The sequence below is a fragment of the Drosophila mauritiana genome, chromosome 2R (assembly GCF_004382145.1).
Source record: "Drosophila mauritiana strain mau12 chromosome 2R, ASM438214v1, whole genome shotgun sequence".
Classification (NCBI taxonomy): Eukaryota; Metazoa; Arthropoda; class Insecta; order Diptera; family Drosophilidae; genus Drosophila; species Drosophila mauritiana.
In genome coordinates, this window is record NC_046668.1 from 21,490,229 (window position 1) to 21,503,280 (window position 13,052).

The 13,052-nt window shown below is 44.1% G+C and overlaps 2 protein-coding genes across 2 annotated transcripts in view; one reads left to right on the top strand and one right to left on the bottom strand.

Annotated features, from left to right (window-relative positions):
- Positions 1–13,052, bottom strand: part of LOC117135863 — a 40,940-nt gene that overhangs the window by 11,574 nt on the left and 16,314 nt on the right. Inside the window, exon 3 of the mRNA XM_033296392.1 lies at positions 1,627–1,762. Coding sequence (XP_033152283.1) covers positions 1,627–1,762 — 136 coding nt within the window. The remainder of the gene's footprint in view (positions 1–1,626; positions 1,763–13,052) is intronic.
- On the top strand, positions 9,542–10,762 carry LOC117135864. The gene has a single exon (XM_033296393.1). It carries the CDS (start codon positions 9,919–9,921, stop codon positions 10,699–10,701), a length of 783 nt encoding a protein of 260 aa, XP_033152284.1. The 5' UTR covers positions 9,542–9,918; the 3' UTR covers positions 10,702–10,762.

Here is a 13,052-nt window from a genome sequence, read left to right on the forward strand (position 1 = left end):
TGGCAATTGGAAAACAAATTTCTCGTGCAATTAATCTCTCGACCTTTGCCAGCCAGCCAGCCTTTTGGCCATATTGAAAGTTCCAGCAAGCCAGAACAGAGCGTTTGAAGCAACAAACAGAAAGCGGAAAATTTATGAAGTGTGGGAAAAGCAAATTAAAATTGATGGAAAACAATAAAGAGGAAATGCGGGCGAGAACTCAGTTGAGTGCAGAGGAGCTTGGGGAGGGGATATCTGCATAAACCTCAACTTTATGCGGTCGTAAAAGTGCCCCCTCCCCCCGTTCCAAATGGTAATTGCAATCGAGGCCGCACTGTAGCTGAGACCACAGGAGTGCACATTCTACGGCAGCGAACTTTGACACTTTGATTTGACATCATCGATTTGTGTGCCCGAGAACAGACGAACGATTTTAATGGAAAATGAAATAAAATTCAATTTCTGGTCTATTGCGCATCTGTCTACTTGAGACTCCACTCGACTTCACCTGGCAGCCAGGCAGGCAGCTCCCCACCTCAGGAACCTCTTCGGATTTCCCTGGAAAATGGCACAAAAGTATAAAGTTGCCAACGAGAGACCTTTGAGCCGAATTGCTGCTGCCAATCAGTCAGTCTATACAGCACACATACCATAAACACACACACACACACACATATTTCCCATCTGCCAGGATCTCCTGCATCGCCATTACTTGCGACATTTCCTGGCACACTGCCTCACAAAATGCCTTTTCTTTCTTTTCCTATGAGCTCGTTAAAAATTGCCAATGCGCGAGCAAGACACTCGGGAAAATGGAAGAGAATTCACTAAAGTTAATAATGAAAAAATGAAATTCCTGCTTAAAAATCATATGAAACTGCTGACACTTTAATAAACAAAAACTTTACAATACTATTATAGTACTCAAAATGTATATTAGACCGTCCAATCAAATGACTTTGGTAATTGCTAAATATTACGTACACATTATTTTTCAAGTGCTAATAAAGCGATGAGGAGGAGGGGGTGGGTCTTTTTTACCTTAACCCCACCTTCATCGCTTTTTAGCCCCCGCCCCTCACGTTGGTTCTTCTGTGTAAGTAATGTTTATATATCGTCAAATTCAACATAAATGCCTCACGTTAATAGAATTTATAATGAGCTAGCGCCTACTTTGGCTGCCGCAGTACGGATTTCTGGCGTCCACGCCCCCCGCCCCCTGAACACCGGGAGTTTCTTTATAATTGGCTGCCGTTCCCAACGGTATCGAAGTCAAATCCATTTTGGGTCCTCGGCTAATTCCAGAGAAATATCAACTCAACCCACAACCTACCCCCCAGCGAAAATATTAAGTGAAATTCATTTAGCTGACACTTTAGCGGGGCGTTACTGTGAAATCCCAGGGGCGAGGGATGTGCGGAATCCAAACTGGATGAGGCTGCAAAGTTAGGTGATGAGACGAAGAAGGCTTAGAGGGATTTGGAGGGGATTTCGCGGGAAGATGACTGCGTTAAAAAGTCGTAAGTAAAAATAAGGAAAGAGGTTTAATTTCGGATAAAGTCCTATGATAAATGGAAAAATGAATAATATTTTTTAAAATGTTTATAAAAGTGAGTCTAATGTGAGATTTCTATGATTTTAACTTACGTATAGATGGGCTTCACGTTTCCCTGGCGATACCAGATGACCAGCTGCACCTTGTCGACGATCCCAGTTCCGGGCACCAGATCGCATGGGAGCGCCACTTCGGAACCCACGGCAGTCAGAATCTCGGATAGGGGTCCTGAAAGAGGCAAATAGATTGTAGAATTAGCATAGGTCAAGGTACTTTATGAGTTAGCCCCGGCTATCGCATTTCCAATGGCTTTATTCGCTCGTGCGGCTTCGCCTAATTGAAATATGTGACCTCTGACCTGGCCCTATCACCAGCCACATCGCCACCCGTCCTCCGTGCGTGGATGTGGGTACAACTATAAATTGACTGACAGCTTGATTTCCCTTTGATGATAAAGCGGGTTCGCTGAAAGGGCTCAAGCGCCAGGCGGTCACTCCATTGTGCGGATTCCGACATGGAGACATCATCGGCGCAGCGAGTGGCGCCTCCGCGCCACGCTCCACCGCAGTTCCGCACGGACCAGGTCGATTTGGGCGAGGTTCCCTCTGCGGCGACATCTATTTCCATTCGATGGCACCGCGCTGTGCGTGCCGCCGCCCAGGGGGGCAAAATGGGGGGCGGAGCGGTCTTCAATTAGTCGTCGCTATTTGGAGATGGGCGCGTGACACGAAAGTGCGGCAATTTCTAAGCAAAAAAAAGCCTTGCCTCTATAAAACTATTCTAAGTTCGTTAGTCCGCATATATACTTTAATTGTCAGTTAATTTTAATCGAACCTCGTTAAACGACTCCTCACTATTTTGGGTGTTGGCAGCTTAGAGCCCCCCGCAAACAACTTAGACTTCATTGAGCCAACGCAGTGTGTTGTTGTTGATTGGTATTTGGTATTATCAGAGGGCATTGTAATTATACAAATTATATTTTCCATATTTTGTATTGCAACACCAGCAGCAGCAACAACGGCTTGGCCTCAGAGGGCGTGTCGTACGTGCCTATATGTGGATGTGGAGAACCCAGCGCCAAGTCCCCCGTAACTTTATTGGGTGGGCCCCCCCACCCCAATGGGGGAGCCATCGAATGCCTTTCCAAATATTAATCAATATTTATCTAGATTAGCTGGCTAGGTGCCCCCTGCACTGGCGATGGGACGGCTCTTCCTGTTTATTTGTACTGAAATTCAATTACTTTAATGCGTTTCAGTTCGATTAATGGGCATTTTATAACGATTAGCACACGGGAGTATGAAAATGGGAATCCGTATTATTGGCATATGCGCAATGCAATGCAGATGGGTCTGATTGGGTGCTATGGAAATCATACAATTTATTAGAATAGTACGGCGATGAAAATTGTAATCTGTTTAGGTAATAATGAATAGAATTGCCCAATCTAGAATGTCCGAATTCATCGATTTCCATTTCTTTGCGCGGTTTCATAGGCATTTCCGGATTTCCGAGCGCCATAAGTAACATTTGCCATTAGGCAATCCAAATCGGAATCGAAATCGGAATCCTCTACCGATATGCATAAACACACTCAAATAAATTAGATGCCACATGGTCGATGGAGCGGGGGGAGGGGGCAGAGTCAAGAGGGCGAGGCGCCACGAAACAAAAATAAAATAAAATTGAAGCAATTGGTAATCGGATGAATGATATAACTCATTGGGGCCAAATGCAATTTGTTATGGCTCCGGAATGGGATTTGTATTTGGATTTGGGTCAGCAGATCAAAGTGATTAGTTTCAGAAGAGTTCAATTACTAATTGCAGAGTCCGTGCAACAAATGTTCACACACTCGACTCGCAACTTTTGCAATCGATCTTTGTCCGAAAACTTTGAAGTCCGTCGGAAATGGAAATCGGGATGTGGGGCCTCTGAAAAGATTTATTGTCACATGCCCTCGTATTGATGGAGCGATCGCCCAGTGTGCCAGAAGTGCATTTCAGTGTTTCTTTTTTTTCGCTCCAATTCTCTATTTCCATCGGAACGGCAATATTTTGACAAATTTAGTCGGGTCTGTTGCCTGACTGTCGGACATTTGGCCGCTAATGGTGCGTGCAACAAATTTCCCGCATCATGTATTCTATAATTAAGCGGATCGCCGCGCCTCAAGATGTTGCGCCTTACGCGTCCGATGTTGTCGCCTCATAATTGTGCCACTTTAAGTGGGCGTCAACATGATAGGGCCAAGTTGTTGGATCCTCTTCCTCAAAAACAGACATTTTCATATATATACATTTCCGACTGATGGAGATCACCACGCCGAAGAACCAATTCTGGTTTCCCCAGCACTCGATTTTGGAGGCAGCGGGCGGCAGCTGGGGAATTTATTCAGGTTCGTGGAATATGGAATCATGTGTCATATTCAATGTTCCTGTGTTCGGGGTTCTTGGAAAGCGATAATAAAATGTTCATTCTATGATGTTGTCGGGGGAGTTACCCCTTCCGCATATTTCCTATCAGTTCACAGCTCAGTCAAAGAATAAAATTTATAGTCATGTACAGAGGAATAAAATCTTTGGAAAATTAAGAAAAGTATATAAAGATTACTGGCGTTGTATTCAATTCTCACTCGCTTCGTATAGAAACTAACTATAAAAATTTAAATTTAAAAAACTCAAGTGCAGAGATTCAGTTTAAATTAAAAGCGGATGAAACGTGGCGGAAAGAGCGTGCTAAATAGAAAAACATCGAATTTATATTCCGGGAAAATGCATTTAACCTCTGGATGGGATTTTCCCGCTCCATTGCATCCCCGCGGCGAAAAGCATCCATGCAGCCCCATTCGCTAAGCTCATTTAGAACTTTTATGAAAACAAACAATGGCCACGGCACTTGGCCATTACCCAGTCAATCAGTCATCCATTTAAATCCCAGCCAGCGCGTCCATCCGCCGCCGGCTATTTATTTATTTATTTGTTTGCTTTGACTGCAACTGTGAAAATATTTTGACAATAGCCTCAAGTGATCCCGATCGCTGGCCCCCTCCTGTCGATGGGGCAATTGTTCAGATCATTTGTATTGCCCAACGCTGCGGGGGATTGGGCAAAGATATGGGCGAAAGCCTGTGAAAATCCCAGTGTGAGATCTTTGAAGCTTTTCCTTGGCGCCAACGAGAGCACAACAAACAGCAGCCCATGCTGCAGGAAATAAATCAAATTAGATATGTTTACACTGCATTCTCGCGATGGAGGAGGGGCGCAAATAGTGAGCTGGAAAGCAGTGCCCACAAGTGGATTCCCACCCACAGAACACGGCACCTGCCTGCTGCTCCACCAACAATTGCTGGCGACAAATTGCCAATGACTCAAACGACACCATCGCCAACAGCAGCAATTTGTACAGCAGCAACTTGCAACACAGCAACAGCAACATCCACAGCAACGGCAATTGTCGTAAAATGTTCCTTTGATTTTTCCATTCTTTTTGTAGCCTTGTCTTGGCTCGCTTTATTTCCTTTATTTCTATATTGTCAAATAACAACGGCAACAAAGTGGGCAGGGATCCAACCAGTCCCCCCTCTTGCTTGCCACTTCCCTTTCCCTGCACGTGACCAATGACAATTTGCGATCCACTGGCCATTTATGACCCCAAGTTTAGTCGTTCCAGTCGTTTCAGTCGATGTTGTCGATTGGAGCTTTAATATTTCCTGTAGGCGGCATTTGTCGAGTCTTAGGCGCCTCCATCAAAATGTCGTGGGCGGATGTTGAAATGGCTTGGGGGGCGGGGTCGCTCATAATGCCAATAATACGATTGCCGATTGCTTTATGGCCCAAAGTGGGGGAAATTGGCCAGTGGAACGAGTGACAGAGTCACCTAAATTAAGTCCGAAATTAGCAGGGCTTGGTTCTGAGTGGCTCCCGTTCCCAATAAAGTTGCTTTGTTATTCCCACTGCCCGGGAAGTTGTAAAATATGGAAAATACTCGTTAGACCCTCGCTTTCCCTCGCAGAAGCTCTGAGTTATTTTATTTGATTTTCATTGGATTGACTTTGGGCTTCGGCCCTTGGCAAATTACTATTATGCATGAAGGAGCAACATGAAGACGGTTTGGCCCGCTTCTCAGGGGTATTTTTGTATTTTTCAATTGGAAAGAGGAGCCCGAGGGGATCCTCTGGGGATACGTCCGAATATTGAAGAAATTGAGGTCGGATAAATGTCGGAAATGGGGCTGGGGATAAGTGAGGTCAGTTTCAGCTTTTTGTTGGCTGTGGGTCAATGCGTTCAATGTAAAGTGAGTTCCATCGTTACGCCGATGTTTGTTTAATGCATAATTGTTAAGCAGATCCTGGATTTTATGTTCCTAAGCACACCGGCAAATATAATTTAAAGAAATCCCTTACTACTTTTGCGGCAGTAGCCATGTCTGACCCACATCACCCATCCAACCCATATACATCCACTTTTTTACCTTAGTTGGCATTGCCTTAAATTAATATTTATATACAGCACACCACCTACTACTTGGTATATATGTACTTATATTTTCACCGCTTGGCTTAACTTTATCATAATCTTGGTTGAAAAATCTAACTCTCGCTGCATTCGTGGCAGCCGAACTAATTTTGTGATGGATTACTTAGCCGAGCGGGGGCATCTTATATATTATAGCACTAGAGCCACCCACCACCGATATGATACACTGCGATATAAACCTTTGAATGTGTAATAAACAAGAGAAACGCCAGTAATTCGCCTTAGTTCTATAACATTGAGAATTTTGGGTTTGTTAAACATTCGCTTTAGTGTTGACGCGGTGCTGAAGGTTCCACTTATCGCTTCACCCGGCCGTCCATCCATCAGCAGTCTCCTTCCTCCGCCGACTTATCAACCCCACCTGACCACTAATAGTGCCTCAAAGTGCATTTGCCTTTGTTGACATTTGTAAAATGCAAACAGAACACGCAACGGCCGAAGATAGTCCGTCTGGAAGGCGGTGGAGGTGCCCAGATAGAGACTCGGATACGGATAGTCCAAGTCTCGGTGCCAGACGGAGTAGTCTCGGTGCAGCGGAGCCATCACTCAAAGTGATTAGATCGCCGAGCGGGTAATCGAGTGTAGCGCTCAAGATACGGATACGCGGTTACACGGACACACGGCCGGATGGATGGACGGACAAATAGATAGATAGATAGATATATAGATAGATGGATGGATCCCGATTACATATGTGGGAGCTGCAATTGGGTTCTCGCTTTTATTGCCCCAATGGGGCAAGTTGGGAAAGCCAAATGGAGAGGTCGGAGTTCTTTCCGAGTCGGGGTTGTCTGTATTTACGATATTGACACTAGAAATCGTGACTTTTCCATAATGAACGGGATTTACACGTGTTTATGGCAGGTCATAAATGGTTCGACACCTAAAGGAATTTTTCTCGCTGCGTTTTTACCCTCTTGGCCCATTTCCCTGGCGGTAGTTTCCTTTTGTAGTGCCACACAGAGCAAAAGTCAATGCCGTAAATGGAAATATTATTTAAGCTTTCTACCCTCTTGCAGCACTTCTACTCCAAATGTACTCAAACGAGGCATTTTTTAGCTAAAAGGATTATACTAAGTTCCTTAAACATTCAGTTTAAGTTAGTTTGAATTTTTCACCGAAACGGGTACTTAGTTTCATATGCTACTTTTGGAGTAGCATCCACGCCGCTTTCCACTTATCGACTGATTAAATTTTCCGAGTGCATCCTTTGCTGCTTTTCCTGTTTGTCTGCGAAAAGCGAAGCTTTCAGACTGCATTAAGATGAGTAAGTGGGAACTTCATTCGGGTTTTCCCGACCCCTTCTGCTTGCCAGCGAGACACCTGGCGTTCCACCTTTGACAAAGCTCAGACAATCAGAGTGCTTAAGTGCTGCTCCCCAAACAAATGGGACTTCGTTCCAAGTTTCGCCAAAAGTTTTCTTAAAGTCGCCGCGGAGGAAAGTGCACCCACTTCAAAAAAGAGGCCGTCGTTTGATGATGGGCGGTGGGGTGGGTGGGCGTCGGGAAAACCTAATCGTTGTGGGACATGAAATTCATGCCGCATCAAATTACCTATCCTAGAGACTTCGAGCCGGAGAAGAAGATATTATGCAAAATAATATATAATTTTGATAGCACCCAATTTGAGCCTGTCATAACAAGACCGACCCCGGGCTCACCCCCGTCGACCTCGTCCAGCGGAAAATCGATATATGTAAAAAAATGTTTGCATGACTTTAGGAAATTTAGCAAACTTTTTCCTCCGCTTTTGTTTTCCTTTCCTGCTGCTTCTGCGTGTGTGTGTGTGTGTGTTAGCCGATATGAGAGCTTCATTGATATGAAAAATATCGTTTAAATGCAATAAACCAACGAGGAAACGATAGCGACTGGGGTTGGGCGGCTAAGCCGGTTTAGGAAAAACAAGACTCATAAAATTAATATGATATAATAAAGAAAAATTTGCAAGCTGCCAAAAGCATAACGATTGATTCTGAATTATAGCCCAAGGGGCGGATGAAAAAAAGACCAAGACAAACAGCATACAGCGGTGGTAGAAAGAATACAACCCAGATGCTTAGATTAGGCCAGATTGTGCTACACTGAAAAAAATCAATGACTGTATACATACAGATCAACAGCATATGTGGGTTTTATGCATAACTATATAACTAGATACATTTATAAGGAATATGAAAATCAGTTAAATTATAATCATTTGATATTACATCTTTGGTTGTGGAACCATCAGTTTACCCCGCATTACTGACTGCGGAGGGGAGGGGGAGTGTGTTTGGGGAGACGGAACGGAGGACCCAAAATCAAATCGAATAAATAACACGCAGAACCCCCAAAGAAAAAAGAAACAGCGGCAGCAACCCAAATATGTTCGGCAATCAATGGCAGCCGAAAAAGAGAAGAAAAACTTTCGATGCCGCAAGGAATTTTCCGAGGGATTAGGGGAGCCACTGGGGCAGGGCAGGCGGTGGAGGGGGACGGTGCGGTTGGCCACTTGCTCCACATGCAGCGAAATTAATCATGGCATTGTTCGGCGCTTTTCAAAATAATAAATACTTCAGCGCGACTATAAAATAAATTACTCAAAATCATTTCGTCTCACCAACGCAACAAGGGACTGACACTCTGAAATGGGGGATGGATGCCATGTGACTCTGGGCACTGGATCATGACAAAAATATATACGCATATATATTCCAAGATTCGGGGGTGGATCGTGCGGCACAGTGTCAAGTTTTCCGTTTCGCTTTTCCCCCCGCGCACGTGGCAACTTCAAAATGAAACGCGCGAAATGCCAGGGGAATTTGTTGATCATTAATAATGTGGCACAAAAACATTTCAGCCACTTAGGAGCCATGAATGGGCGCAATTGAAACGGGAACAGCTCCCATCGAGAATATGGAGAAATAGCCATGCATCACAGCAGCTTCTTAAAAGTTAAATTAAGTTTATCAGTCAATGTTTAATAAAGTTACCAACATTTCTCTAAGTCCGCTTAACATTTAAAGCCATGCCGATTTATGTGAAATTGAAACTAAATTTATGTGCATTTCGCTGCATTTTCATTTCACTTTCCACGCTCCACGATCTAGTCCTAAAAAAAGTGGAACAGCAATATTCGTATTCCCATTTTTGGCTGCTATTATTATTTTTGTTTTCATTGCATTTTTTTCCCGCTTTCATTCTGTTTGTTTTTCGGCGTCGCAGCCACTTCCGCTCGAAAAAAAACTTCGGGCTTTTGTTTCGAATTTTTTCCATTTTCATTTTGGAATGGGCAATGGGAATATTTATACGTCAGCGCCTGCCTTTCCACACCCACCGCCTCCTTGGATATTACCCTCGTCTGTTGTATGTGCTTCTTTTTAATTTGGAGCAAAATGTCAAAAAGCTACAGAAAATTAAGTAAACAAACTATAAAGGCAGATTATAAAGACCCATAAACATAAACAACGAGAGCGGCGGTGCTCGTCGAGATATGCAAATGAATTGGAATAGGAAATCCGAGGGAAACTAACTTCAACCGTTGATAACTTCATTAACAAATTGGATCCGAGATGCGCCGAACTAAGAGCAGCTAGTTGTAAATTATTCGTGAATATTCATGGAGCGAAAAACGTTTCAAAAACACTTTAAAAGGCGTCTCATAAATTTCCCGGCCCGACGGTTTTTTTTTTTTAATTTAATACCATTATACAAATTATTTATTCCCTGTGGACTTGAAATTATTTATGGCCCACGGAAAGTGATTTTTGCATTTTTAAGTGAGCTCAAGCATTTGATTCCATTTGGGCGAAGCAGCAGCCTTTGCTTGTGAGACAATATATCTAAATTCCAAGTGAGAGGAGGATATAAAATGACCGACCATTCAGCCCATCCAAACGAGGAGGAGGTGATTGGGGACATCTACATGTCCCTACTTTCGCGACATGCGCACAGATATCCGGAGGATGGAAGCCACAAGTCGTGGGTCCTGCCGCGCATGATGGTTCTGTTCGCCAGTGGGGACATGGATCAGGTTATAGACGCCATAGTCGCGGACATGATCCACCCGATTGGCACTGAACTGGTGGCCAGTGTTCTGGTCGAGGAGTCCATACGGGACGAGATGATCAAGAAAATCCGAGCCAACTTGAAGCCGATGAGCGAGCGCATCCAACACCATCCCAATTACCTGAAGACAGTGAAGCTCATCGACCGCATGAACTGCTCCACCATTCACATCGAGGAGTTCGAGGAGTCGGATACGAAGAAGCGCTATGGTCGCCGGATGAAGGGATCCCCTCTGATAGTCTTGGATTTTCCCCAATTCTATTTCGGCGACAAGCCGACGGCCGTAATGACTTTGAGCACCTTCCGAAATATGAATGAGGTGGTTAAGTTGCATTCGCGCGAAGGTCTGAACTTCGACAGTATTTCCGTGTGGTCAGCCAAGTTGGCCCAGTGCTTCGACCTGCTCACCAGGGTGCACAAGGTGGACCAGTGGACCTTCAACTGCACCAAGGAATCCATCAAGGTTCCAAAACTGCCAGCTCAACCGACCACCACAGTTATGATCGTCAAAAACATTCACTACGAAGTCCACGTCATTGGCGGAAAGATCAAAACTATAGCGTTTCCAATCGTAGATACTTCTTGAGCTGTGCTTTTATAAATGTATTCCAAGGCAGTAACACACGCTTTTGTCCTGTTTTTGTAATGCAGCGATTGGAAGGGAGCTGTACCCCCACTGCGATTGCTGACTTTTCCTGGAAAATCCACCCATCAATCGGTTGGAGAATATTTATGGGCCGAACGACTCTAATTTGTAAATCTCAAACCCATCGAACACACACACGCGCGACAGATAATTTGTCAGATAATGGCTCATCTATCAGTTTTTGACAAGATTGATGGCTAGATAATGCGATTGATAAATCTCCATTATTTTTCAGCATCCTTTCTCTCCATTTTCCTCGAGTTAATTTGAAGGAAATCGGAATGCGGGGGCGATTTTCCCTCCGCCGCTGAGACAATGATTTGATTTTGGCCATGTCACTTGCCATGTCATCATCCCTCCGGAGAGGTGATTTCCCTCCTGATTTCCACACGCCCACCATTTATCATGGCGAAGGAGGATGGTGCACAAGGAAAAATGTTTGCATTTACTTGGCATTCAGGAAATCCAGGAATTGGTTTATCCATCTAACAAGTATTTAACGTGTAATATGACATGCAACCCTAGATCATTACTTTAATTACCATTTTATTGTTGGGATGAAGAGTTTGTTTCAGTGTGCACCATCATCTAAGTAAGTGACTCTCATGAAATCGAGGTTTATGCGGCAGGGGCAATAAAAGTGCCCATTGATTGGCATCATGTGTCGGATGGAATTCTAGCCCAATCACACACACTGGCCCATTAATTCCAAGTCGTTTGCAGCCCACATTGTGATGGAAATGAGGTGACAGTTACTGCCCCTTCGAGGTGTGATCGTTAACTTGGCCATAAGCCAGAAAAAAGGGGTTAAAAGCGTCAGCCAATTGATTTTAAATCAGATTTTTATAAACGTTTCAGTCTTAAGCCCTTTAGTAGCAAGAATTAAGCGAGGTTATCTCCAAATATAAACCTTGAAACTAATCTTGTTAGATAAGGAACTTAAACGACAGCTATGGATTTAACGTGGCTGCTCGAAGTTCAATGAATTATTTAGTGGGTAATAAGCAGAAGTACTGATTGCAGGGTATTTTGAGCCAAGTGCCTTCTTTCTCACTTTCACTCGAACTTTCCCCCTAATAACATTAAAAATTGATTTCAATGACTTGTGAGACCACACAAGTCGAGCCAAATTAGTATCCCTAGCTCCAAATTGGTTTTCCCATGTCATATAATTTTGTCAAATTACCAATTCACTCCGCAAGACGACGGTATCGATCAAGTGGATTACTATCGATTTCCAAGCGAAGGGAACTAAGTAAATACTGGGTTTTCTGCTCCTTGCTCTCTATTTTTGAGCCACTACTGCTGCTATAAAAATAGTTGAAAGCATTTCCCGAAAAAGAACAAGGCACAAACACAATAATACACAGAAAAACAAAAACAGCATAACAAAAAACAACATCAAAGCGGAAAATCGCTTATGCAGGAAGCACTTTTCTTGGTGGCTGAGATTTTCCACATGCAGCAGAGGAGGAAACCTCTTATCCTAACCCGCTCCCGTTTACCCCTTCCTGCTGCTCCTTCTCCTCAGCCTCCTGCTGTTTCCATTACATTTTTGTGTGGGAACGTGATTTCAGCATAATTCCGCATATCAGCGCATAAATGGGGCATGCCACACGTTCGCTCGCTAAAACGGGGAAAAGGACACTCGCGGCGAATCCACAGTCACGGCCACAGGCTCAAAGGCAGGACATCCCACCAGAACGCACTCACTCGCCCGGATTTTGAAGCCAGACTGCACTTTTACCAGTTTATTGTCCCTGCCCCTGCTAAAATATCCGCCCAGGTCAAGTACATTCCACAAAATCTCCTCGAAATCCCCACACAAATATGAGAGCAGGCGGCTCAGCACATCAAGGGTGTTCAGTGTTCGAAATAAAGTCGGTGAAAAGGCCGAAAACACTTTGACTGATTTGTATGTGGAGCACACATGGAGGTGCACAGGGGGTGGAACGAAAAGTTTCTATAGGGTATGGAAATATATAACAAATATGATTTATGCAATTCAATTTAGTATCTCAAGTGCTCTACTCTATAGAGCTATATTCTATTCTATTTAATTAATATTGAACATTACTTTGTTTCCACTTTCCCCAACTGCTTGGTCCACCCTCGCTGACCACTGCGATCTGAACCAAAAATGAGGCGAAATCCATTGATTCATTGAGTGCCAATTTACAAATCGAAAAGGCAGCCGCCAATGCACAAACGGCAATCTCAAGCGGAATCAGAATCGGAATCGAAATCGGAGCACACACGGAAATCGAGAGGGGCGTGGCAAAGGGGTAGGA